Source organism: Vanessa cardui, chromosome 15 (genome assembly GCF_905220365.1).
Source record: "Vanessa cardui chromosome 15, ilVanCard2.1, whole genome shotgun sequence".
Lineage (NCBI taxonomy): Eukaryota > Metazoa > Arthropoda > Insecta > Lepidoptera > Nymphalidae > Vanessa > Vanessa cardui.
Genome location: NC_061137.1, coordinates 12,525,100 through 12,552,941, shown reverse-complemented (window position 1 = coordinate 12,552,941; position 27,842 = coordinate 12,525,100). Strand labels below are relative to the sequence as shown.

Genomic DNA, 27,842 nt, shown 5'->3' with positions numbered 1-27,842 from the left:
CATTCGGCATTTCGATGCGATTATAAGCAAATTGCAAACGAAATACACAAAAATATAATTTATTTTAAAGTATTTTACGCTCACGTGCAAGTACCAAAATTATATCATTTCAAATCTGGATGACAAAACAATGATTGCGGCTTCTGAACCATTGGTACTACATCTAACCATTATTTTTGTTTATACGAATTTTTTATAAAACTTTTGTAACATTCTGGTTGTTTTTTTAGGAGTTTGTTCCTCACGGTAGGACAGTAATAGCTAAGCATCCCTGTCAGATTTACAGTAGAGGACACAATGTGTCGTTGTCAGAAAACTCCCTACTTTACAAATTAACAAACTTCGGAATTAAAGATGAAAGTCTGTTGGAGGCTAAAGAGGAGGATCAAGAGTGGTGGTGTATCCGAGAAGTGTTCTACAGAGTTGATGGCGAGTAGATACTTAAATTTACTTCTAAATTCTTAAACTCATATTATTAATTTTATAAGTAAGGTAACTGATCCAATGTTCTGAGTTATGCCAGTAATTGAAATATGATAAAATAATCATTATTATAAAAAAATAATCATCATTTGAATTATTTTTTTATAATTACAAACTGTTGTCATGCTAAGTTAGTGCATGGAACCACATCCATTTTTACAATTCATAATTAACTGTAAGTACCAAGATACAATAACTTCTGATAAGAAGTTACTGCATATTAAAGTTTATTCAAGTAAAAATAAATAAATAATTAAACAAATGAAACTCATTTAGGCTTTGTGGTGGTGATTACCATTGGATGGCTCATTTGATAGCCCACTTAACTGTTACATTAAAAAGAACAGCATAGAATGGCTTGCATAAAGCTATATGACCATGTATACAACAAATAAACCTAATCGCTTCTTCTGTGGCCAACCTTGAATATGAAGTTAGACTTATACATATAAGCTAGCAACTAATGAGATAGTCAAAAGTATGTGTCTTAATAATTAAGCAATACTGTAGTAATGGTGAATACCTACAATTACCAATATTAATTTTATAGATTATAAAAAGGCGTGGAGTTAATACCTGTTGACTTCCAAGCCGGATATATTAATTCAAATAATTGTATTAAGTAACATGACTTTGTATTTTTTAAATGTTGAAAATGAGTAACTACTGAGTTTCTTGTCGGTTCTTCTCAGTAGAATCTACTTTTGGTGGTAGCTTCAGTTAATTGTTACATGACGATTCAAAAGTGCTTGTAAAAGCCTACTTGAATAAAGTTTATTTTGATTTTTTTTTATCTGATCATTGTGTGGTACAACAATTATTCTTATATGAAAATTCTTTCATTTAATTTCAGATGAAACAGATGATACAGAAAATACACAGAAGGAACAGAGATTTGATTACTTAGACTCTTTTCGACCACCAAGTCGTATAAAAAATGACTTCAATATTTCAATAAAGTCGGAGCTCCTGAGTGGGTTAAGAAAAGATGATATAGCCTCTGCTGGAACGTCAAGAGGGGGTAGTGCAAATAGTTCCAGCAATTTATCGAAAAAATTTAATTTACATTGTGCCCAAAATAAACGACCCAGAAAAAGGCCTCTAAATCCTAAAACAGATTGTTTTTATGAAGAGGAATTGTATGTGAAGGGATGCACAGCAGTATGGTCCAAAGGTGAGCTTTTCCTTTATGCAATATATATTAATAAGTTATATATATGGCTGTTTCAAATAACAAGAATATGTTTATTACTGTAAATTGTAAATTTACATTATAAAAAAAAATTCAAAAAATCACACTGAGTTTCTTTCGCCTGTTCTTCTCAGGTCTGAGCTATTATATTCCGAACCAGTGGTAGATTTTCGACAATCAATAAGAAAGTGTAAACACTTCTATTTTGAATAGTTTTTGACTTTGACTATAAATTGTATGATATCAGGGTTAAAAAGCAGTATTCGATAAATTCTATGACCTTTTAACTTTTATCATTTTATTCTTTTCCTAATTAATTTTATTGTATTCTAAAACCATTTAAAGTTACCCTAATTGTGAGTTATAGTGCAATTTATTATATGTTTAAAAACACCACTAATCTTTATTATTCTCATTAAAAGATGTATGTTTGTTTTATAAATGATTTCAATATTTGTGAATTGGTGTATTGAACATTATATTCAAATAATTTATAACATGGTATTTGTAAGACTATAATGACAAAAGAAATTTCTTGTAGTTTAAGGAAATTGCATGTTATTACATTGGTCCAATAACTACTAATAATTAATTACATACATAAAAATTTTAACAAAAAGAAAAACCAATTTCAAACAAAATACTGTTTCAAAACAAATTAATATGCAATAAAAAGTAAATAAAATCATTGATTTTTTCCAAATAAAATAAGATGAAAATATATTAATTAGACTACTTAAAAGTCGATTTACGATTATATGATGTTGCAATTATTGTTATATTTATACTCCTTATCAAATTTATTCAAAATTATATGCTTATAACTATACATCAATTTATGTAAGTTTCAAAATATCTAATTTTAAAAACATGTAATGCATATTTCTACTAATTACTTTATATTTTATATTACAGGTTTGATCTCAACTCCAGCAAAAAAATTATCTGGACCTGAGCACCGTGAAACAATAGCTTGTTACACCATTGAAAATCCCATTAAACATGCTGCCTTCGCTGACTTTCACATAGACATCAACAACACCATGTTAATTGACGCGCTGAACTCTCAAATTGGTGACGTCAAAAAGAATATTAAAATTGAAGATACAACTGAACATATAAAGAAAAAAATCATGCCGTCTATAGTACTTATAGACAGCAAATGTATGAGAGTGTATGCCATCGATGGCAGGGAATATATAACAAGTATTCCGTTTCAAGTTAAAAAGATCTGGCCGATGAAATATGGTGTACTGCTAGAGAAGGATGCAACACCAGTTCTACATAATTCCATGTTGCCAACATCTTTTCTAAAGTTAAATGAATCTCATAATAGCTCATTCTCCAAATCACGGACGTTTCCCTTCAATATGAGCGCCAGATTAAGAGCTGAGTCCATCTCTGGCTATGACCAAGATTACCCTTTACCAACTTGCTTCTCCTTGTCACATCCGCTGGATGAAGTCACGCCGATTCTTATGAAATCATCAGCTCAAGGCTTGCAGTACTATAACGATGGTGATTTACAAATTATATTCGTCAGCACGCATCCAAGTATAATACTTTTATATGATTGGAAATTACAAACGCATTCTTTATGGAAGATCCGGAAAGCGGTTCGAGACGAATGTTTGGCGATGTGTCCTAATATGAATTCTTCGACTGCTTTCAGTCAATCTTGTGATTTTGTCGGGAGTCCCATGCACAGCATGAGGAATACTACAAGTTGGACGGCAGGAAGTCCATTTCATTCTAAAAAAGGTCCTTCCACACCGTCACGGTCTAGGCAAAACAGTCCGATGGCCAACGTTTTCCATCAACAAGGCCTGTCCCCACATGCGTCTATTGGCCAAGCCAGCTCCACATCCATGATGGCCAACACCATAAACCAGACACCGCCGTCTTTGCCCCTGTACCCTGACATTTGTTTAGATCACATATGGACGGACAGCCAAGTAATCAGACGAGATCCAGTCGAAAGTCCAAATGATATAAAAGCGTTCCTACACACTGATCTTGTTGGGCATAACTATTTGTGTTTCATGGTTAAAGTCACTGGTGTGACGAGACTGCAAATAGTCAGATTGCAGAAGTCCCATTCGCACGGGCAAATGTCTAAGACGAATATTATCGTCGGGTCGATATCTTCCATTTTGGCGAAGGACGCGGTCGTTTTGGAGCATTTGAAAATGATCGCCCTGATCGACGAGTCCGGGAATATTATTTTACAATCCGGGAACAGCTTCGTCGGCAAGGTATAATCACACACAATCACCTTTCTACACGATTGTGAGTGAGTGAGTTGAGTGTGTGTATAATAGGCTATTTGACTGGTTTTTAAAATCCATTTTATATTATTTAGTAGATGTTAAGGAACCCAGTACAAGTTGAATTTTATATTTCTAGTACATATTTCCCGAAAAATATCATATTAAAAATTCCATATTTAAATAACGCGCAAAAACGCTACTAGGACAATATTGCGCTCCAATAGGGTCGGTGACGTCAATTTCCTGTATTTTAATCTGTGGTACATATAGTAGAAAAGCAAGGTTTACATGAAAGTGACTTCATCATAAGCCCGGCCAATCAGGAGCGTTTTGAGTCACGTGACAAGCGTTTGAAAATTTTCATTCTTATTTATTGATTTTTAAATAAATTAAGTATTATTTTTAAGTTTCGTTAGTAAATAACCATTTTTAAACTCATAATATACACTGATTACAATAATTCACAATTTATTTTTCGCATTGTCAAATAGCCTATTCTGTGCGTTTCAGGTGCACGTGGGAGGTATCCTGGCGAGGCTGATAGACTCCCCGTATACCAAGCGGAACACATTCCAGTCGCCGTTCCCGCGTCGCAGCAGTCTGTTGCCGACGCGCTGCGATGCGAACACGTTTGACGACTCCGCGCTACACCTCTTGTCGCCTGTACCGCATTCGTCCGCGTCGAGATTAGAGCAAAAGGAAAACTTAGGTAACATTTATTTCTGTTTACAAAGATAGTTGAAAAGATAGTAGATAAGTTGACGTAAAGTAAAAAGTCTGGCACCATGTCTAGATATTACTACAAAATGTAATAGCAAAGTTGACTAGTATAGTATCAAATGTAGTAGTGTGCGGACAATCTTGTTACTCCTGTTACTCGACTGCATAGAGTCAGTAATATTTTTGTATACGGTTCTACAACAGAATCCCTGAAAGCGTTCGAAATGCCTGATGTCAAATTTAAAAAAAATGTTAAGGATCGCTTGTGTGCGAAAAGCTACTATACAATTAGTGAGTTGAAAGTGATGATTGATAGCACACTTTGGGAATGAAGCAATCGCCTCCTGGCTATTTCTATTCATATTCAATGTGTTTTTAATTAATTTAACAAAAAAAGACCCGCTGAGTTTCTTTCGCCGGTTCTTTTCAGATCAAGGTATTTCTTTTTCCGAACCGGTGGCAATTAGTAAGTGTAATGCTTATTTGAATAAAGGACTCTGAGTGTTGTGTGTGTGTGTTAAAACACTCAATATTAAAAAAAACTAACGACGTATGGGGCATTTCGGTAAAATTCATAAATAACATCATACACGATATTGCTCCGTATATAGCAGTAATTTTTAACAAGAGTTTGGACACGGGTTCATTTCCTGACTTGTTAAAATGTAGTAAAGTCTTACCACTTTTTAAGAATGCAAATAGGAGCGATCCCAGTAATTATAGGCCTATTTCAATACTCGCATCTTTAAGTAAAATTTTCGAAAAAAAATATTTTAAATCAACTTCTTATCAAGAGGTCATGTATACAAGAGGTCGATCAACAACTGATGCGGGAATTGCGCTTCTTAAGCATATTTACGAAGCTTGGGAGAAATCACAGAATGCTATTGGAGTATTCTGTGATTTATCTAAAGCATTTGATTGTGTAGAACACGAGACGCTTCTTTATAAGCTCAAATATTACGGCGTTAAAGGTAGGGCTCTTGATCTCATTGCTTCATACTTAAGTCAAAGAATCCAGCAAGTTTTCATTAATGGAATAAAGTCTACTGGATCTACGCTAAAAATGGGTGTTCCACAAGGTTCAATTTTGGGTCCCTTTCTATTCCTAGTATATATAAATGACCTTCCTTTCTTTGTTAAAGGTATTTGTGATATAGTATTGTTTGCTGACGATACTTCACTGATTTTTAAGGTTGATAGGAAAAAAACTGACTATGACGATGTGAACGGTGCCTTATCACAGATACAAGATTGGTGTAATGTAAGTAATTTGGTTTTGAATACTCTAAAAACAAAATGTGTAGTTTTTACCCTACCCAATGTTAGAAAGCAAAATTATAATATATCTTTAAGCGGTATCCCGCTTGATGTAGCCGATACTACCGTGTTCTTGGGAATAGAATTGGATTCCAGACTTCAGTGGAGTTCCCTAACAGGGAGACTCAGCTCCGCAGCATACGCGGTTAGAAAAGTTAGACAACTAACTGATATTGATACCGCTCGTTTAGTTTATTTTGGTTATTTTCACAGTATTATGTCATATGGCATATTACTTTGGGGTATTGCTGCAGACATTGAATCTGTCTTTATTTTACAAAAGAGAGCAATTCGGTTTATTTATAATCTTGGAGCTAGAGACTCTCTTCGGGATGTTTTTAACAGAGTAGGAATACTCACTGTTGCGTCGCAATATATTTTCAACAATATCATGTATATTCACAGTAACATTGATAACTTTGATAAAATCAGTGATAATCATTGTATATGCACTAGAAGTAAGGATAAGCTTATAACGCCAAGTTTCCGACTCCGCAAAGTCAGTAAATCTTTCTTGGGGCAAGGTTTCATTTCTATAATAAAATTCCACAGACATTTTTAACTTTGCCGTCTCGTAAATTCAAATCGTTTATAAAGAATACATCGGTGAAAAAGGCGTATTATTCGATACAAGATTTTGTAGATGATAAAAAAAGCGTGGAATTAATACCTGTTGACTTCCAGACAGGATATATTAATTTAATAATTGTATTAACTTAAAAATTAACTAACATGACTGTATTTTTTTAAATGTTGAAAAAGAGTAACTACTGAGTTTCTTGCCGGTTCTTCTCGGTAGAATCTACTTTCCGAACCGGTGGTAGCTTCACTTAATTGTTAAATGACGATTCAAAAGTGCTTGTAAAAGCCCACTTGAATAAAGTATACTTTGATTTTGATTTTTGATTTTGTCCGCAGGCGTGCGGCGGCTGTGCGACGCGGCGGGCGCGCGCGTGAGCGTGGTGTCGGAGGCGGGGCAGCTGTACCGGATCGCGCTGCCCGAGCGCGCCTGCTCGCCGCTCGTGGCGCGCTGCTGCGCCGCGCTGGCCGCCGCGCTGCCCGCCGACGTCACCATGCAGGTAAACAACAACAACAACAACAACAACAGCCTCTAAATTCCCACTGCTGCGCTAAAGGCCTATTTCCCTTTGGGGAGAAGGTTTGGAACATATTCCACCACGCTCTTGGTGGAATACACATGTGGCAGAATTTCTATGAAATTTGTCACATGCAGGTTTCCTCACGATGTTCTCCTTCACCGCTGAGCACGAGATGAATTATAAAGACAAATTAAGGACATAAATCAGCGGTGTTTATCTGGGTCCGAACTCGCATCATCGGTTTAGATGCACGCGTTCTAACCATTGGCCCATCTCGACTCGACAGCTATCATTAAGTACCAATTTCCGACGGTCCTGCCACTTTCGTTTTGGTGTCCTTATTTAATTCGAAAAATTGACCTATGCTGCTATCTATACTAATATTATAAATCTGAAAGTAACTCTGTTCATCTGTCTGTCGCTCTTTCATCGACCAAAGCAATGTCCAAGAAAGGCCATGAGCTACTTTTTTTACCTAACTCATAACAATCAACCCCATAGAAAGCGAAGCCGTGGGCGACAATCAGTATGGTATATATGCTACTCTCGACAGTAGTCATATACCTTAATACCAAATTTAATTCAAGATATTTTCAGCAGTTCTACCATCTACCATATGGATGATGAAGAAAATATCTAACGAGATTTTCATTTATTATTATTTTCTTGGTCGTAGGGCTTTGTGCAAGCCCGTCTGGGTAGGTACTACCCACTCATCAGTTATTCTACCGGCAAATAACAGTACTCAGTATTGTTGTGTTCCGGTTTGAAGGGTGAGTGAGCCAGTGTAACTACAGGCACGAGGGACATAACATCTTAGTTCCCAAGGTTGGTGGCACATTATCGATGTAAGGATAGTTAATATTTCTTACAGCGTCATTGTCTATGGGTAATGGTGACCACTTACCATCAGGTGGCCCATATGCTCGTCCGCCAAACGATTCCATAAAAAAAATAACTGCATTGAAATAGTTAACAGTACGAAATGAATTGTATTTGTAGGTCATCATAAAGTGGTATGGCGTACGTAACGCTCCGGGAACACAAGATCTAACACCGGAACAGGAGTGGGTCATGTTCTCCAATCTCCTGTTATCTCTAATCGGCTACGACGTGGAGAAATTGTCTCAGAGCCGGCAGAGTGACGAGGAACACGTCGAGGTTGTCACGAAGAAGCAGAGAACTTCGAGCGACGGAACCCAGGACGATTGGGAGTACATGCTCAATTCCAAAATGCACAAAACGATGGGCAGTTCCCTGGCAAATATGCTGAATTTGAACCAAATACAAGCGGAAACGAGACACTCGCGATCGAACAAGAAGCGAGACGAGGAAAATGAGAAGCCTACACAATTTAACACAAACTCCCTACTTTTCCCGTACACGGTACAAGTTTTCTACGCTTTCCACTTGGCGTACGAGGATATAAAACTGAATACGCTCCTGGCGAGCGATTTGAACCCCCTATCCGCATTTTTATACCAGATATCGAAAGACCTGGGCTTGGACAATTACGTTAACCACTACTGGTTAGATTTCCCAACGGAATACAACTATGAATACGATCGAAATGACTCGCAGATGTCCGAGACGGTTCTGAAGAAATTGACCCAGCCGAATTATTTCAACACGGAGCCACCGAATATATTCCATTATATAAATTCAATGTTGAAAGATTCGGACGTCGGGTACTACCCGTTCATGCCGGACGTGAATAACATGTCCAGGGATATAATCGAGGTCAGTAACAAAGTTCATATTCAATTATTCAATCGTTGATATAAATTTGATTAATATTTAATTAATGGATAAACCATTTGATTAACCTTATCCCGTTTATTTGGGGCTTTTTTTTCTCTCCACTTGTCAATTGTTTTTCAAAGGGTACACATTCGTGTTTTCTCTATTTAATCTTAATACCAATTACAAACCGTTACTTTATAATTTCTTATGAAACTAATAGTCATAATTAAATCTATCCGAAACAATCGGATAATCTGAAATAATTTCGTATCTGTAAGCGGATCTAAAAACTTTTGAATTTTTTTTCCCAAATCCGTATCCAGATTTGAAGTGACATATTCATAATGTCCCTGTATACCAGGGATTTATACCAGAAAAACCTATTTATTGATTGACTTACCGAATAATTGCACGGTACCTACTACGGTACCTAAGTCCATGTTCGAGTTGGAATGGACTGAATAATCCGTCATACGAGGTTAAAAATTATTACGTTCAAATACTATCATCCATTCCTATAGAGATTAGTATTAATATTTATTGTGGGTCAAAAATACTAGGGGTTTTTTTATTACATAGGACATCTAATAATCAAAATATTGGCGGTACCCACTAGTAGTCGTATCGCATGAGGTTGGGCAGTCCCGTAAGTGATGCGAGCCGTGGGCCGCAGGCAGAGTCGGATTTAAAGGTCTGGAGGCCCCTGGGCCACAAAGCAGTGGGGGCCCTAGACAAACAGAAGCATGAACAACCTAATAATTATATTATCATGAATTAATTACTTTTTTTATTTCAATCAGTAAGCAATGATTTATTTACTTGTATCGGTAACTTTTAAAATATTAAATAATAACATTATTATAATTTGACTACATCTCGGTATTTGTTAACTCGTTGAAAACTGTGGCCCCCACTAATGTGGAGGCCCCGGGGCAATTGCCCCGGTTGCCCTAAATACGGCAATAAATACTGGCCTTAGGTGGTGTGGACGGTGGGCTACGGCGCGGGCGCGGGCGTGCAGGCGCTGAGCGCGCGCGAGGCCGTGGGCGCCAGCAGCACGCCGCGCGCGCGCGAGCCCGCCGCGCCCGCGCACGCGCCCGCCGCCGCCGTGCTGCTGGCGCGCGACCGCGGTGAGCGCACACGTTATCTACACTAATATTATAAAGAGGAAAACTTTGTTTGTTTGGTTGTAATGAATAGGCTCAAAAACTACTGGACCGATTTTAAAAAATCTTTCACCATTCGAAAGCCAAATTAATCCCGCATAACATAGGCTAAATTTTTTTTTTAAAAAAAAATAGGGTTCCGTAAGATATTTTGGGTTTTTCGGACAAAAAAGGAAAAAATCTACCAGAAACGTTGATTTTTTGCGTGTGATGCCTAAACTATAAAAGATAGAACTATAAAATGTTCTAACTCCGGTCCTTAGAGGGTCCATAATGGCCTCCGACCCTAAGAACCTCATCAGATTCGTGGCTGATGTTGGTCTGGCTGTGGTGTTGTGATCACAAATTTGAGGTTTATCACAATAGATCCAAGCGCCGGTTGCAGTAATTCTTCTAATGTGACCGTGCCTCAGCAGTAGGGATATTAGAAGACTGATTATGAACCGTTATCTACGCGGACGAAGCCGCGGGCGACCGCTAGTTACGTTATATACGAGCAGGCCTTCATTTAATTTTAAGTGACGCTACCACCTGTTCGGACTACAGATTCTACAGAAAGGAAACTCAGCACGAACAAGATCTATAGTTTGTTCGCGTTAAGAATGCAGTGAGTTGTCATTGTTTACCGACTTTATTCCGCCCCCTGACCAATCAAATCTTTTTTAACAGCAGGGTGAAGGTGTATGCATATTTGTGTAAAAATTCCAACAAATTATATTTGTTTTAAAGACTAAGTATAATGAATTTAAAAAATACACATTAAAATAAAAAATCGAATCGGGGTGTTTAATCAACAAAATTCTTAACACTATATACAATCGTTTGCGAATTTTCCCATCGCTATGTAGAAATTTACATATTTTGACATAACGTCATCTAGTACCTATAGGTTACATTAATTATTACGTGTACAGCTTGAATAAATTAAATATAAATATATAAATAAACAAAATTTAAATTATAAAAATAAAAATATCAGTTACTAACTAATTAAATGTGAACTCGACTTTGTAATTTGAAAAGATTTGATTGGTCAAAGGGGGCGGAGTCAGGCCGGTAAACAATGACAACTCACTGCATTCTTAACGCGAACAGACTATAAGCTCGACGTCGTCACATAATATATGAGATTTTTGCAATTGTGACGATGTAATTCTGGATGAGCGATATAATGAACAATATGCTGCTAGATTGCTACCTAGATTGCTGCTTCGTTAATCTAGTTCAATATTTTTCTTTTCTTTTTTCTTGTTCAACAGGCAGCTTTTTTTTTCAAAAATTGTGACGCCCAAGGTAATTTAGTAATGTCAGTGAATTTAAACACTACGTATTTATTATCTATCTGTTGAGACTAGTACTAAAAGTGGAAAACATTCTTCTGATTCCCATAAAGTACTTAAATACTTGGTTTTGACTAGGTTTACTTGTAATCTATTAAATATTTTAAAAAGCTTAAAAGAAAAATCAACCTTAATTGTTCAAAAAAGTTTGTAAAGACATAATAAGCTTCTCAACAAAAGATGATTATTTTATTCCATAATAGGAACCACAAATACTTTTTTTCTATTACCTGTATCGAGTAACGCTTCCTTAAACCTACAGTTTGAAAAATAGTTACCTAGTTTAAGACAAAAAAAAATATTTCAAGTTTTAAAAAACTAAATTTATTTTATCATCAGGTATAACTCCTCGAGATATAGACAATTTACCGCCAGCGATAGCACTGCTACTGGTGACCATATTCAGTCGATGTAAGAGCGACCCGCCCGCGGACTGGCCCGGAGAGGCTTACAACTTGGTCATGAGGGAAGACCTGGCATTGCAAGCAGAGATAGCGGATACTATCAAGTCTACTGATGAATATATGGAGTGTAAGTATAACACTTTATATGTGTATAATCTATACTTGATGGTAAGTGGTCACCATCGCCCATAGACAATGACGCTGTAAGAAATATTAAGTATTCCTTACATCGTCAATGTGCCACCAACCTTGGGAACTAAGATGTTATGTCCCTTGTGCCTGTAGTTACACTGGCTCACTCACCCTTCAAACCGGAACACAACAATACTGAGTACTGTTATTTGGCGGTAGAATAACTGATGAGTGGGTGGTACCTACCCAGACGGGCTTGCACAAAGCCCTACCACCAAGTAAACTAACTTCTATACAATACTAATATTATATATGTTCACATTTAGTAACTCTGTCTGTCTGTATGTCGTTCTTTCACGACCAAACTAATGATCCGAATTTGATGAAATTTGTTGTAATGAAATCTCGAACTTCAAGGAAAGACATAGACTACTTTTTTGACTGACACACAATAATTAAACCCCTAAAAGGAGAGGGAAGCCGCGGGTGCACACTAGTATCTATAATAATATTATAAATGTGAAAGAAATGTTTGTCTGTTTGTAATGCCTTCATGACCTTTGGATCGGATTTGATGACATTTGGTATGTAGTAAGTTTGAACTGCAAGTACAGACATAGGTTACTTTTGTAACCATTACTCCATCCCACTGGTGACCTCACTCTCTCAACGGGCGAAGCTGGCGAACACCAATCATATATATTATAATAACAAAGTGCTGTGAGTTATATTATAACATAGTGCTATGCTATGAGTTAAAAAGTAACAGTTCTTTTGTCTTTATCCCACAGCATTGGCCCTGGAAGTGTTAGAAAAGGACACAGCATACACTCAGCTGGCACAAGTGTCTACAGAGACGGTTAACAAGAACGAAGAAGAAAGCACTGGAATGGAACACTTGAACACAAAGCTTCTAAATTTACTGTATCCCAGGGACCACAGGTAAGTTCCAAAAAAATCAATAAGTAATATTTTGTATGTACAGAATGTACCAAAATTTGACTTTATTTTTATTTTCTGCACAGGAATAAGTTTACCTCTTATACTAATTATTATTACATTGGATTGTATTTGCTAATAATATAATTTGCTAATTGACTAATTACTGAAATTGTTTCTGCCTGATTTATTCTTTAAAAACTTTATATTTGTAGCATAATGTTTCAAGATTTTTGTAAAATCACGACACAAAATTTCCGTTAAGTATCACAAGAGAGTATGTTGGTTTGATTTGTAATTACAAGTTTTTTTTTATAATTAAACATAAAGAGCAAAAAGATTATTATCTAATACCTCAACAGATTAGTGCAATAATATGTAATATGAAAAAACTTTTTCAGAATGACGGAAGTATTCAACTTACTCCAGTCCTCAATCCCAGTGACAATCAACCTCACGCAGAGGCCCGAGGTCTCTGATCACGACTTCATTGAGGAACAAGAGAAACACCTGTACGCCATCAGTACCAGGACGATGGCATTACCTGTGGCGAGGTATAATCATCTTACGAGCATCTTTGTATTCATACACTGGTCATTTTGAAGTTTACTTAATACACACTGTCTGTTATGATTAAAGCCTTTTAAGCCTCGAATATACAGTTAAAGTCTTTATAGAAAATAAATAATTATAGTACGACACAACTTAGATGTAGCATCGGCAAAATTCGTAAAACCGATCACATCCAATTTACACATTCGACACTATTCGTTCAACCCGAGAAAGCAAATCGACGTGTCATATTGACGTATATATTAGGTCATACGATATTACACGTTGTTACGTTTGCGTAAAGATCATATTCACATAAGAAAAATATATTGATAGTTTGGGATGGCGTATAGTACGACACAACTTAGATGCCGCATCGGCAAAATTCGTAAAACCGATCATATCCGAATTGAGTACGCTATACCAAATTATCAATATTTATTACTCATGCGAATATGATCTTTGCACAAACGTAATAACTTGTAATATCATATGACCTGATTTATTCGTCAATTTGACGCGTGGATTTACATGTACTTGCTTACTCTGACGCGTGAATCTATAGCGACGAATAGCGTCGAATGGCGCGATAGGGAGCTATTTCTATTGGTTGTGTAAATCGTCAGTAATCGGTTTTAATTTCATTCCATTGCATTTTCCGATGCTACATCTAAGCTGTGTCCTACTATACCTTCGCATATATTCAGTGTATGTTTACCCCATGGTCGTGTGCAGGGGCATGGTGTCGCTGCGCAGCCTGCCCGTGCGGCCCACGGTGCCGCTGGCGCCGCCGCGGCTGTGCGTGTCGGGGCGCGGGCCGCCGCCGCGCTGCTCGGCCGTGGCGCTGGGCGGCGGCGACACGCCCCCGCACTGCCTGCTGTGGCCCAGCTTCCACAACGGCGCCGCCGCCGGCCTGGCGCTCGTGCCCGTCACCGGCGCCAGCATCCACGCCAGCTGGATCATCTACAACAAGCCGCGGGTGAGCCCCCTAACCTAACCTTTCTTTTTTTTTTTTTATCGCTGGAAAAACGCGTTACGCGCTTCCCCCACGTGATGGTATGTGGGGGGGTGTGTGGGACTCCCCGGTTTCCTGGACGCCTTGTGCGCCCAGGTCCACCGGTAAAAAACCAGCGGTACCCTCTCCGTCTTTCGGCGGGCGCCACGGGATCGCTTACGCATGCTACCGTGACGCCCTGACGGTCGGCCCGCCTATGCGGGCCTCCAACACCTAGGGGGTAGTCCCAGGGTACTGAGACCCCCCCTGGACCCTGCGGCGCCTATTGAGGCGGGGGGAGAAGGCGCGTACAGCCTTTTCCTCCTCCCGCCCCGCCCCCTAACCTAACCTAACCTAACCCCGCCGCTCCCCGCAGGGCACGCAGGACATGTCCGCCGAGCACGCCGGCTTCCTGCTGGCGTTGGGCCTCAACGGACACCTGCGCGACATGCCCTTCATGAATATGTACGAATACTTGGTGAAGTGTCACGAAATGATCAGTATCGGGCTGCTGCTAGGCTTGGCTGCGACCTACAGAGGTGAGGCGGAATAAATTGTATAGTAACAACCTGTACATTTCCCAGTGCTAAGATAAGGCCTCCTCTTCCATTAAGGAGAGGGTTTGGAACATATTCCAATAGACTGTTCCAATGCGGGTTGGTGGAATGCACATGTGGCAGAATTTCGATGAAATTAGACACATGCAGATTTCCTCACGATGTTTTCCTTCACCACCGAGCACGAAATGAATTATAAACACAAATTAAGCACATAGATATAGTGGCGCTTGCCTGGACTTGAACCCGCAATTATCGATTAAGATTCACGCTTTCTAACCACTGGGCCATATCAGCTCAATAAATTGAATAATACATCCTTATACGTATTCCATAAAAGTATCACAATTAAGTTGATTTCAACATTACAGTTAATATTAAAATAACAATTTCGTTTAATCTTAACCCGTAGGTACGATGGACGTGCAAGCAACGAAAATGATGAGCATTCATCTGGAGCCACTGCTGCCGACTACCTCCATAGAGCTGGACATCCAGCAAGGCATCCTCGTGGCAGCGCTGCTGGGCGTGGGACTGCTGTACCGCGGCACCGCGCATGCGCACTACGCGCAGGTGCTTCTCAACGAGATTGGTGCGCATACCTTACACAAAATCTTCATATAGGTTACAACGTCACATATGTTGACACGATACACTATGAATGTTATGTACACTTGTAATCGATGTACATATCAGAAGTTGTTTTTCTTTTTTTGGATGTTGTGTAAGCCATCAATTAATATGTATATTGTTAGTGTACTTATTAAATAAATAAAAATAAAATAAAACGTCGACGTCGAATTTTTACTTTTTGTATGCACTAATCTGATTTGTATGCACTAATTTTTATTCTGTAGTACTGTAACAGCAGTCTCGTTAACTTGCGAGAGAATCTTATGTCTTTACATAAGATTTAAAAGCTTTTCTTCGGTAAATTATATAACGCTTTTATTATATTTACTCATGTACAACAACAACAACAACAAGCCTGTAAATTCCCACTGCTGGGCTAAAGGCCTCCTCTCCCTTTGAGGAGAAGGTTTGGAACATATTCCACCACGCTGTTCCAATGCGGGTTGGATGGAATACACATGTGGCAGAACTTCTATGAAATTTGCCACATGCAGGTTTCCTCACGATGTTTTCCTTCACCGCCGAGCACGAGATGAATTATAAAGACAAATTGAGCACATGAATCAGCGGTGCTTGCCTGGGTTTGAACCCGCAATCATCGGTTAAGATGCACGCGTTCTAACCACTGGGCCGTCTTACTCATGTACACTTAACTGCAACCAACACAAATAATAATATCTCCGGCGCAGGCAAGCCGCCGGGCCCGGAGTTGGAGAACTGCGTGGAGCGCGAAGGGTACGCGCTGGCGGCGGGACTGGCGCTCGGCCTCGTGTGCCTGCGCAGCGGGGCCTCCGCGCCGCACCTCGCGCACATTGCGCCTCGTCTGCGCACATACATGCTCGGGGGAGACAGCAAGCCCAACGGTCAGTCCGCGCCCACCAACAACAACAACAGCCTGTAAATTCCCACTGCTGGGCTAAAGGCCTCCTCTCCCTTTGTGGAGAAGGTTTGGAACATATTCCACCACGCTGTTCCAATGCGGGTTGGTGGCATACAAATGTGGCAGAATTTCTACCCCCACCGCGGGTCACCAATGTAATTCATAGCCGCGTGAATAGTACACAATGTAGTAACCAAGCATGTGTTCCAGGCACGTGCAAGGAACGCAAGGGCGGGTCGTTGAACCTGGACGTGACGTCACCGGGCGCCACGCTGGCGCTGGGCTTGTTGTTCCTGCGCACGCGCAGCGCCGCCGTGGCCGCGTGGCTGGCGCCGCCGCGGACCGCCTACCTGCTGGACTTCGTGCGCCCCGATTTGCTAATGCTGCGCGTCATCGCCCGCGGTGAGGCTGCGCATGCGCACGCACGCACGCACGTGCGCGGACGTGCGAGTGACCGCTTGCGTCTGTCCAGGGCTGGTGATGTGGGACGATATAGAGGCGAGCGAGGAGTGGGTCGAGAGCCAGGTGCCGTCCACAATCAAGCCGTACTGCTTCGTGAAACCGACTGAGGACAATATCGACTACGAGGCTATGAAGTTAGTTACCAAAATTCTTTACCCTTTTTAGTACATATGTTTACTGAGCATTGTGTGTGGTTTGTCTGATCTAATTAGTGTAAACTGTTATTATATTGTAAGTAGTAAAGTAAAAGTAAAGTAACAGCCTGTAAATTTCCCACTGCTGGGATAAGGCCTCCTCTTCCATTAAGGAGAGGGTTTGGAACATATTCCACCACGCTGTTCCAATGCGGGTTGGATGGAATACAATGTGGCAGAATTTCTATGAAATTTGTCACATGCAGGTTTCCTCACGATGTTTTCCTTCACCGCCGGGCACGAGATGAATTATAAAGTCAAATTAAGCACATGAATCAGCGGTGCTTGCCTGGGTTTGAACCCGCTATCATCGGTTAAGATGCACGCGTTCTAACCACTGGGCCATTTCAGTCAGTATTAGTATGGTAATCGGTTCCTTTGATTTTACTAATATTAATGCGTTTCGTGTCACGGCTTGCAGTCAGGCGTACTGCAACATCATCGCGGGCGCTTGCTTCGCGCTGGGGCTGCGGTTTGCGGGCTCGGGCTGCGAGGCGGCTCGCGACGCGGCGCTGCACTACACGGCGCTGTTCCTGCGACTCGCCGCGCGACCGCTGGCCGACCTGGCGGGCGGCTCCACGCTCGAGGCCTGCACCTGCGTGTGCCTGCTGGCCGCCGGCATGGTAACACCCGACCCGACACCTTCTAACCTGCCCTATTGTCCTATCACATTTCACGCTATTCTTGAATTACTATTGTCTAATTTACGAATTAAACTAAATTCATGTCGCTTTAAACGTTCTCAATTATTCTAATTAAGAAGAAAGAAAGAAAGAAAAAACATTTATTGACATACACACATATTAAGAAAAAATTGATATAAAAAAAAACATAAACAAAGAAAGATATAATAATAACGAAAAAAAAAAAAAAAAAAATATATATATATATATATATATATAATGAACATTTGGTTGCGACCGATCACACACATGTGTCCATGTGTTTCTGTCCCCAGATAATGGCGGGTCGCGGCGACATCAGCGTGCTACGAGTGTGTAGGCGCCTACGAGCGCGCGTACCTGTAGCGCCGCGCGCCGCGCCTCCCGCCCCCGCCCCCCTCACGCACGGCGCGCAGGTAACGCACACACACGCCTACACAGACAACACTACGCGCACACACACATACAAACACACATACCTACACAGGTAACGCCCCCCACGCAAACGCTTATATAGAAATACCCCACTACACTTGCACGGGCCCGCAAAAAGTACATCCACTTAGTGACCCGCCTAAACCTATCAAGCTTTGGTTTTACTTGATTAACCAAATTTTTGTTTGAAGTAACATAACAGATAACAAAACTTTGTTGATCGCAAGTTGTACCGAATTACGTTGGCAATGGTATTCTAAAAAGTTATAGGGTATTTGCTGCTAAGCATTCCGTCAGCAAATATTTCATCTCTATTTCACGAAGAAAACAAATATATCGCAGTCTGTACAATAACTGCTGTACATATAGACATGTTTGACATCAAATCAAATGACCAAATATCGATGTATAATTAAACAATCAATTCATGGGTACGCCACTCTGAGGTCCCGGGTTCGATTCTCGGCCGAGTCGATGTAGATTACCATTAGTTTTATATGTTGTCTTGGGTCTGGGTGTTTGTGGTACCGTCGTTACTTCTGATTTCCATAACACAAGTGCTTTAGCTACTTACATTGGGATCAGAGTAATGTATGTGAACGGGCTAGTTAGCACACGTTCACTTAATTCGTCAGATGTCAGATGTCAGGTAGATCGTAGAGCAATCGGGGTTGCCGTCAAGCAAAGAAAACAAAATGTTTGTCAAGCCAACCGATACTACGGAGCGTATTTATTACACTGAAAGTACATAATTATAAAATGTAATAACATAATGATCGTAACTGGGTCATACGAATTGTGTGTAATACGAATCGTCAAGTGTCAAAGACCTTACAGGCACGTGTACAGCGCCAGCTTGTACAGTATGTGTTGTCTCTTATTTATTTAATTATTTTGTTCCATTCGTGGGCCAGATGGCGGTCCACAGCACCATCGGTCTGCTGTTCCTGGGCGGCGGGCGCTGCACGCTGTCCAGCTCCCCGGAGGCCGTGGCGGCCCTCATCACGGCCTTCTTCCCCAAGTTCCCCACGCACAGCGAAGACAACAGGTGCGCTCAATTCTCTATAAGTATATTTATATAATTGACTCTTTTACATACATACTTTATTTATTATTTTATTTTTTATTTTTTATGGTATAGGTTGACGGACGAGCATATGGGCCACCTGATGGTAAGTGGTCACCATTACCCATAGACAATGAGGCTGTAAGAAGTATTATGTATTCCTTAAATCGTCAATGCGCCACCAACCTTGGGAACTAAGATATTATGTCCCTTGTGCCTGTAGTTACACTGGCTCACTCACCCTTCAGACCGGAACACAACAATACCGAGTATTGTTATTTGGCGGTAGAATAACTGATGAGTCGGTGGTACCTACCCAGACGGGCTTGCACAAAGCCCTATCACCAAGAATTTATTATTAATAGGTCAAGTATAGTATTGAAATTGATTTAAAAAGAAAGGTTTTTTATAACACGCTTTTATTAGCTTCACTTATAATACTTGACCTGTATGTTAGAAAATCTTGAAACCTAAGTTTGAACAACTTCCCGGTCAAATTTTACACGCTCTGAGTTCTAATGACAATACGTAAGTATAGTACGACACAACTTAGATGTCGCATCGGCAAAATTCGTAAAACCGATCACACCCGAATTGAGTACACTATACCAAATTATCAATATTTATTTCTCACGCGAATATGATCTTTACACAAATGTAATAACTTGTAATATCCAATGACCTAATATATTCGTTAACTTGACGCGTCGATTTACATGCACTTGCTTTCTCTGACGCGTGAATCTATAGCGACGAATAGCGTCGAATGGCGCGATAGGGAGCTATTTCTATTGGTTGTGTAAATCGGCAGTAATCGGTTTTATTTTCATTCCATTGCATTTTCCGATGCTACATCTAATTTGTGTCGTACTATACATGCTTTATTATTAACAGATCATGTATAGTATTGAAATTGATTTAAAAATAAAAGTTTTTTTTTTATAACACGCTTTTATTAGCTTCACTTATAATGCTTGACTTGTATGTTAGAAAACCTCTTGGAACCTAATTTTGAACCACTTTCCGGTCAAATTTTACACGCTCTGAGTTCTAATGACAATACGTAACTAGCTAAGAAACGTCATTACAAATCCAATATGGCGGCCAACCCAAGATGGCGGACTGGCTGTTTGTAATCCACCCCACTGATATGGGTATCAAATGAAAGGCCAAGAATACGAAAAAAAAAGTCACGTCACTTAAATTTTTGTAATTTTTAGTGCGTGCTAAAATCGTTTATTATATTTATTCATAGCATTAAATTTTGTCCGTCTTTGTATAAGTCGTAGTATATAGCGTTTCCATTGTATGTTACAAGCTACATATATACATATAATATGTCGCAGGTACCACCTGCAAGCCTTCCGTCACCTGTACGTACTGGCTGTGGAGCCGCGCCTCATCCTACCGCGCGACCTCGACACGGGCAAGCTCTGCTACGCGCACATACAAGTACGAACTACCTTTAAATATTATTATTATTATTTATGTTTCTCTTCTGTTTTTTCTCCCTTTGAGAGGGGTAGTGGAACTGATACACGAGCCTAAGCCAAGTGTATCGGCCTTTAAATTAAGGATCTGATAATGCTAAGAACTTACGAGTGAGACGGCAAGTGTTGAGGATAACTGCTTTCTGAATGAGTCTGATGGTGGATGAGGGCATTTGCAGGGCATTTAGGTTATTCGATAGAGTTTTCGGGACAACGCCCGTTGTAGATATTACAATGGGCAAGATTTTTATGTTATCTACTTGCCATTGCCTTTTAATCTCATTAGCCAGTTCTAAGTATTTTGTATTATTACCTTTTATTGTCTATAGCTTGACGACTGGTAGATATAGGACACAAGTGAAACGCGCTGTGGCTCATTACGCACTGACTTTATTGGCGCTCATCTGGGGTGACGCAGCACGCACATATATATAGTTATATATCTACTAACGACCTCTGTGTTCTAGTAAACAGATATGTTATTAACGCGCAAAAAGTGAAGACTAGAAAACGTCCCAATTGGGACGTTTGCCTTTAGTCGTTTTACATAGTAATACGTTATAATACATCATAACTACGTAGTAATACGTTTTGCGTAATTAAAACATCTAGTTATCCATTTTACTTATTGTTTTTATCAAGCTATCCTTTTTACTTGTAACGAAATGTGAAATAAACAGTCCCCGGCGCGGCACACTTTTTTCTGTTGTTTAGTATGGATGTAACATATCTGTTTATTAGAATATCATTGGTACACCGGTTTTCATTGGTACGCCACTGCCGAGTCGATGTAGAAAAAGTTAATTAGTTGTCTATGTTATCTTGGATCTGACTCTTTATGATACCGTGGTTACTTCTGATTTTCCACAACACTAGTGATTTAGTTACTATGGAATCCGAGTAATGTATGTGATGTTGTACAATATACTAGCGACCCGCCCCGACTTCACACGAATGCAGTACAACATATTTTTTCTTGTTTCACATTGTCCATGTATTATATATTACAGTGTAAACTCTATATAACGACACTGAACGGACTGTGCATTTTATGGCGTTATAAAGAGTGGTCGTTAAATGAAGAGAAGAAAAATCAGAATTCGAAAAAAAAGTTTATTTTAGTCTATTGTTAGTAGTTATGTACAAAAAATATATATATCTTATTTGAACGCTATTGCGTGTACTCTGTTATTTTTGTCTGACGCCTTTTGCTGCACGACCAATTTTGTTGTATATTTTTAATTTTTTTATTTATATCTTATATAAAGGAAGTAATTTTCTAATAATTTAGCTGCTTTCAGAACTTCTTTAACGCTTGGCGGAGGCTCAAGCTCATCCGTCTCATCTTCTTCATCTCTTTATTCTTGAACCTCAGTTTTTTCTCACTGAATCCAAAATTTCTATGTCTGTGAGTGAAGCCGTTATAAGCAGGCAGTTGTCTACTTCGATGTAGGTTTGAAAATTTACCGTATTTCCTGCCATGATGACCTGCTGAATCCACTCAGTTAATGTAAGGTCGTCGTCGCTTTCAAACTCAAGTTCTGTTTCCACGTCATCAATCGTAGAATACATATGATAACGTTGTAATCCATGACTCCTACTTATTAGGCATGGTCACAGTCTACACGTGCAAGCAATCCCAATTTGTAAACAAATTAACAAATTTCTTAGAAAGTTCCTAATGCGTGGTGCCGACATTCGAGTTTATTGAGGGCTAGAATAATAAAGCGACAAAAGAACGTACACAGATGCGCAGTTTTTTCTAATTTTAGCAACTTAAAAGGAAAAAAACTTAATTTTTATTTCTCCATTTTTGTCGTTATTGAGAGTGGGTGTGATGCTATGTAGAGTGTATCATTGTATAGAATACAAGCTAAACCAACTAAAACCAATTGATTTCGACGCTTTAGAGAGTTTGCCGTTAAATCGAGTGACGTTACATGGAGTTTACACTGTATATACAAAAAGATTCCCTTCAAATATATCTTTTAAAAAAACGTAATAAAATTCGTTGTAAAATTTTCAAGATCTAGGCATACACAGGGACATACAGCGGTAAGCGACTTCCTTTTATACTGTATATGATTTATAGTAGGACTCGAGGTCTGTCGAGGTTACTTATACAAAACGCCGCACATCAACGCTATAATTATTTAGCCAAGAAAGGTCGCATTAACCAATGGCGCTTATAACTTTATTCAATCGTCCTTAATCGATCCGTACACTGTGTTACGTACTTTAACATTCAAACAACTATAATTTTACTTTGTGTTTTACCCTTATTATTTATGCAATAAAGTTGAAAATTAAAACAAAAAACAATTGTACAAAACTCGGTACATTTACTTAACGAATGGACGTTTTTGGGAATCCCAAAATACTATCGATATTTTAATAATATTTCCAATATCCGGAAGAATATGAACACTGTTGTAATTACTGTAATCATATGACAATAATATCTTCATTTATTTATCGCGAGTCGAGATGTTACTGCCGATTTGACGATGATTTCAATGTGTCCCTTATCTGATATTAGTTTGAGCTTCTCGATAATATCTACATGAGTTATCTATATTAACTGTACTAATGTTATAAATGCGAAATTAACTCTCTCTCCTTGTCTGTCTGTTTGTTACGTTTTAACGGCCATTACATTCAAAGAAATTTGATAAAATTTTATGTAAAGCAAAAATATTTTTGACAGAATACTCTCAGAAACCTTCAAGTGTCAACAACTGATCATTTATTTAATTTACAAAAAAAATAAAAAAATAACAATTATTACTTATTATACAAAAAAAACAATGACAGTTAACATGTAAGATTTTAAATTAACATGGTTATTTTTATTACTAAAGTTATTGATATCGGGACATTTAACATGTTTTTTATTTTTATTCGGTGCAGCTCGATATTTCGACATTATCTACGAATGTCTTGTTCGTGAACAATTAAAATAAAAAAAACATGGTAAATATCTGGAAATTAATGACAGTTAACATGTCCTAAATAGATGTACCATTCAGCCTCCAAGTTAGGTTAGGTTAGTATCCTGTACTAGTACCATATATTATGTATTATGTTGCTATCAAAAGCCTCTAGACAAGTCAATTTTCAACTTCTGTGAACAATGACATGATCTTGTTAATTCTTTTATCTCTTTTAATTAATAAGATATTTATTGTATAAAGATTTTTTCGCTAGATATTGAGATTATTACGTACGATCATTTAAAAAAATAAATACCTATGTGTTACAAATACTTCTTTATGCTAATACATTTATATTATATATAATTACATATATATTATTATAAAATTATATCTTTAATAAACTCATATTTTCTTAGTGTATCAGATTTCATAAAAGTGTAATCGATTTTAGAACGTATAAAATGATATAAAATGATACAAAATGTTTTCCCGCGCAAACAGATTATTTGAAAAACGAAAGAGAGTCGCGCATGGAACGAAAATTGGAAATTTTTGTAAATTTGATTTGTTTATTCATTATGTATGAATAAACAAATATACATAATATAGTAACAACATATTCTACTGTCGTATTTATTATATCTAAGCAAAGCCGCGTCAAAGATTATGTTTCCATTAAATTGTCCCAATGATTAATGGATAACTTATAATTAATAAAAAACCCAATTTATTATGTAAAACAAATGACTGTCCTGTGAATCAGATTTTACAAAACATGATAATCAGATAACTCTTATCTGTCCTTTACCTATCCAAATAGGTAATGCCAACATTAGCTTGTCATAATAATGATATATTTTTACTAATATACAAACATCTTTTGAGGTTTGAGATCTTTAGTATCGAAATTCTCACAAAATGAAGTAGCTCAAAACGAACAAAACAAACGAGCCGAGATGGCCCAGTGGTTAGAACGCGTGCATCTTAACCGATGATTGCGGGTTCAAACCCAGGCAAGCACCGCTGTTTCATGTGCTTAATTTGTCTTTATAATTCATTTCATGCTCAGCTGTAAAGGAAAACATCGTGAGGAAACCTGCATGTGACAAATTTCATAGAAATTCTGCCACATGTGCATTCCACCAACCCGTATTGGAACAGCGTGGCGGAATATGTTCCAAACCTTCTCCTCAAAGGGAGAGGAGGCCTTTAGTCCTTTAGGCCTTTAGTAGAATTTACAGGCTGTTGTTGTTGTTGTTGAAGTAGGTACATTTCAAATGAGGGTATGACAACAATAAATCTATTGTCTAAACAAAGACAACACAGAGTCAATGTTAATGGAAGTGTCATATATGAATTTAACTTGAATTTATTATGTTTAAGTTTCATAATGTAACTAGTTATTAAATTCTTAGAAATAACCAATAAGAAAGATCTAGATAATATTTTATTACTACCGGAATAGTTTTTCTTGTTCGTTGTTCAAAGTCCAAATTCCAAATTGTGACAATATCAAATGTAAATACTTTTCAATTGTAACTTATCAATACAAACTACAGATATTAATTTTGTTGCTCAATTAGCTATATTTTTACTGAAAAAATGTAAAAAAAATAGTTTTTCTCACAAACAATGATACCATAGAATTTGAAAAGATTTATTACATAATAAAACATCATCTTTTGTTCACATTAACAAAAGATAATGTTTGATTTAAATAATATGGATTTTTTAATATTTATAATTTTACGGTTATCTATAATATTTATTTTTTTATAAGAAAATATATATGATCTTAGTAGTAAGTATTAAATAACATACTGTATTCAAACAGACTAAAATATTTGCTAGTTACCGCCATCTATTATTTCTGGATTGTAACTGACGACGACTGAGGTATTCCTTTTAATTTGTTTTTAAATATCGAAATCTTTAAAACAAATTAAAAAGGAGCTTATCTTAATTCAAAAATGAAAATTACACAATTATTAAAATAAGTTTTTTATTTTCAGGTAATAAATCTCGAAGGCGTTGTTAAAGAAATGAAAGCGCCCTGTATAATTCCAGAGCTAAACACTCTTAGAGAGGTCAAAATAAATGATCCGAGATATTGGCCGATAACCTTCCACAGAGACCATAATTGGGATCAACTGAAGTAAGTAAAACTTTTACGGTCCATACGACAGCAAAAACACTATTTAATGGTAAATTTATTTGTCTCTTTTTCTCATTAATGATTTGATATTTGAAAGAAGAAGGCAGCATTGCTTTAAAACTTAGGACAATTATTTAATACCTTCATAAACGACATTATTTAAATTTTTTAATATTCGAAGGTCTATGAAGATATTTCAAAATCAAAATAAACTTTATTCAAGTAATCTTTTACAAGCACTTTTGAATCGTCATTTTACAACTAAGTGAAGCTACCACCGGTTCGGAAAGTAGATTCTGCCGAGAAGAACCGGCAAGAAACTCAGTAGTTACTCTTTTTCAACATATAAAAAAATTCAATACAAAAAAACCTTTAGAAACAAGAGAAACTCAAACATCTGGCTATGGTTCAATGGTGTTATAACAATCAAATGTTTCCCAACTTCCCAAACAAACAAAGAATTAATTACAGAGTTAGTTTTACTGGAAAACTATCAACCAGTCTGACTGGTGCTTACCATTATTTTGACTTTGAAATTTTTAAGTTAAATTATAGAAGTTCTTTAATATTGCGCAATTTTAACAATTAGTCTACTTTCTAGATTATTTAAAATTCGAATTTCTTGAATAATAATTAATTGATGTTTGTATATTTTATTTGTCAATTTTGTACTAGTTATGTTAATTAATGATATACACTGTTTATTTTTACTTTAGTAATTATTTAAAAAAAATATTACAGAACTTTCCTAGAGTATACATGGTGCGTCGATATCAAGCAACGCGCCGGCTGCCTCTCGTACCTCGACGACCCCGACGGCTTCCTGACGATCCTGGCGCAGACCCTCACGCTGGACAAGGCCAACATCTGGTCCGTGACGCCGGAGAACATCGAGCTCTTCACCAACGACGACAGGGTGAAGAATTTCGTGAAGCACTACCTGAATAGGAACGTGAGCGGCGCCGAGCCCTGCGGCGACTGCCTGCCGCCGCCGCGCCGCAAGCCCGCCAAGGCCGACGCGCAGCTGCCGCGCCGCTGCCTCTGCCGCCAGTACTCGCGCCACGAGCGGGAGTACCTGCAGTCGCTCGCCATGCTCGTCTACGAGTGCGTCGTCAAGGACATCATGTGCGCGCTGCCCATCTGGACCACCTTCATGAAGGTACTGATTTTTTCTCCTCCTTATATTATAATTTCTAGCATAGACGTAAAAAAAAAAAAGTAACAGCCTGTAAATTCCCACTGCTGGGCTAAAGGCCTCCTCTCCCTTTGAGGAGAAGGTTTGGAACATATTCCACCACGCTGTTCCAATGCGGGTTGGTGGAATACACATGTGGCAGAATTTGTATGAAATTTGTCACATGCAGGTTTCCTCATGATGTTTTCCTTCACCGCTGAGCACGAGATGAATTATAAAGACAAATTAAGCACATGAATCAGCGGTGCTCGCCTGGGTTTGAACCCGCAATCATCGGTTAAGATGCACGCGTTCTAACCACTGGGCCATCTCTGCTCTTAAGAGCAGAGCCTAGACGTACTCGAGAATAAATCTCTCCAACAGATAATAAAAACGATGAAGACCGAGCCGACAACCTACCACGTCTGGCAAATAAAGCTGCTGCTGTCGCTGATCGACGGGCACGACGAGCGGGCGGCCAGCGAGATGACGGTCGACGGGCTCGACGCGCAGAACGACCCGCTCATATCGGCCGAGTTCACGGGCGCCGTCCGGCAGCGCGTGGCGGCGCTGTTCGACGCGTGGGAGCCGCGCGCAGCGCCGCTGCTGCGACAACACCTCGGCTTGCAGCGTGGCCGAGCGCCCGCCGGCCCCCCCGCGCGCCGCTTGCCCGCCGCCCCCCCCGCACGCCGCCTGCTCGCCGCCTTCCTAGTGCGGCACGACCTGCGGCGCGACGCGCTGGCCGCCGCCGCCGCGCCCGCCGCGCCGCCGCTCGCGCTGGCGCCGCCCGCCGCGCCGCTCGCGCCCGCCGCGCTGGCTCTGGCGCACGCGCTGCTGCGGTGA

The 27,842-nt window shown here is 38.9% G+C and overlaps 1 protein-coding gene across 1 annotated transcript; it reads left to right on the top strand.

The window, feature by feature from the left end:
* Window positions 1-27,842, top strand: LOC124535922 (anaphase-promoting complex subunit 1). Its single transcript, XM_047112324.1, has 24 exons — window positions 1-154; window positions 231-429; window positions 1,337-1,657; window positions 2,591-3,930; window positions 4,456-4,654; window positions 6,904-7,064; window positions 8,088-8,825; window positions 9,808-9,958; window positions 11,674-11,865; window positions 12,662-12,812; window positions 13,211-13,363; window positions 14,097-14,340; window positions 14,732-14,894; window positions 15,325-15,504; window positions 16,235-16,408; window positions 16,636-16,827; window positions 16,898-17,021; window positions 17,503-17,704; window positions 18,040-18,159; window positions 19,093-19,226; window positions 20,591-20,696; window positions 25,683-25,825; window positions 26,567-26,984; window positions 27,384-27,842. The coding sequence occupies exons 1-24, from the start codon at window positions 131-133 to the stop codon at window positions 27,840-27,842; spliced, it is 6,288 nt and encodes a 2,095-aa protein (XP_046968280.1). The 5' UTR covers window positions 1-130.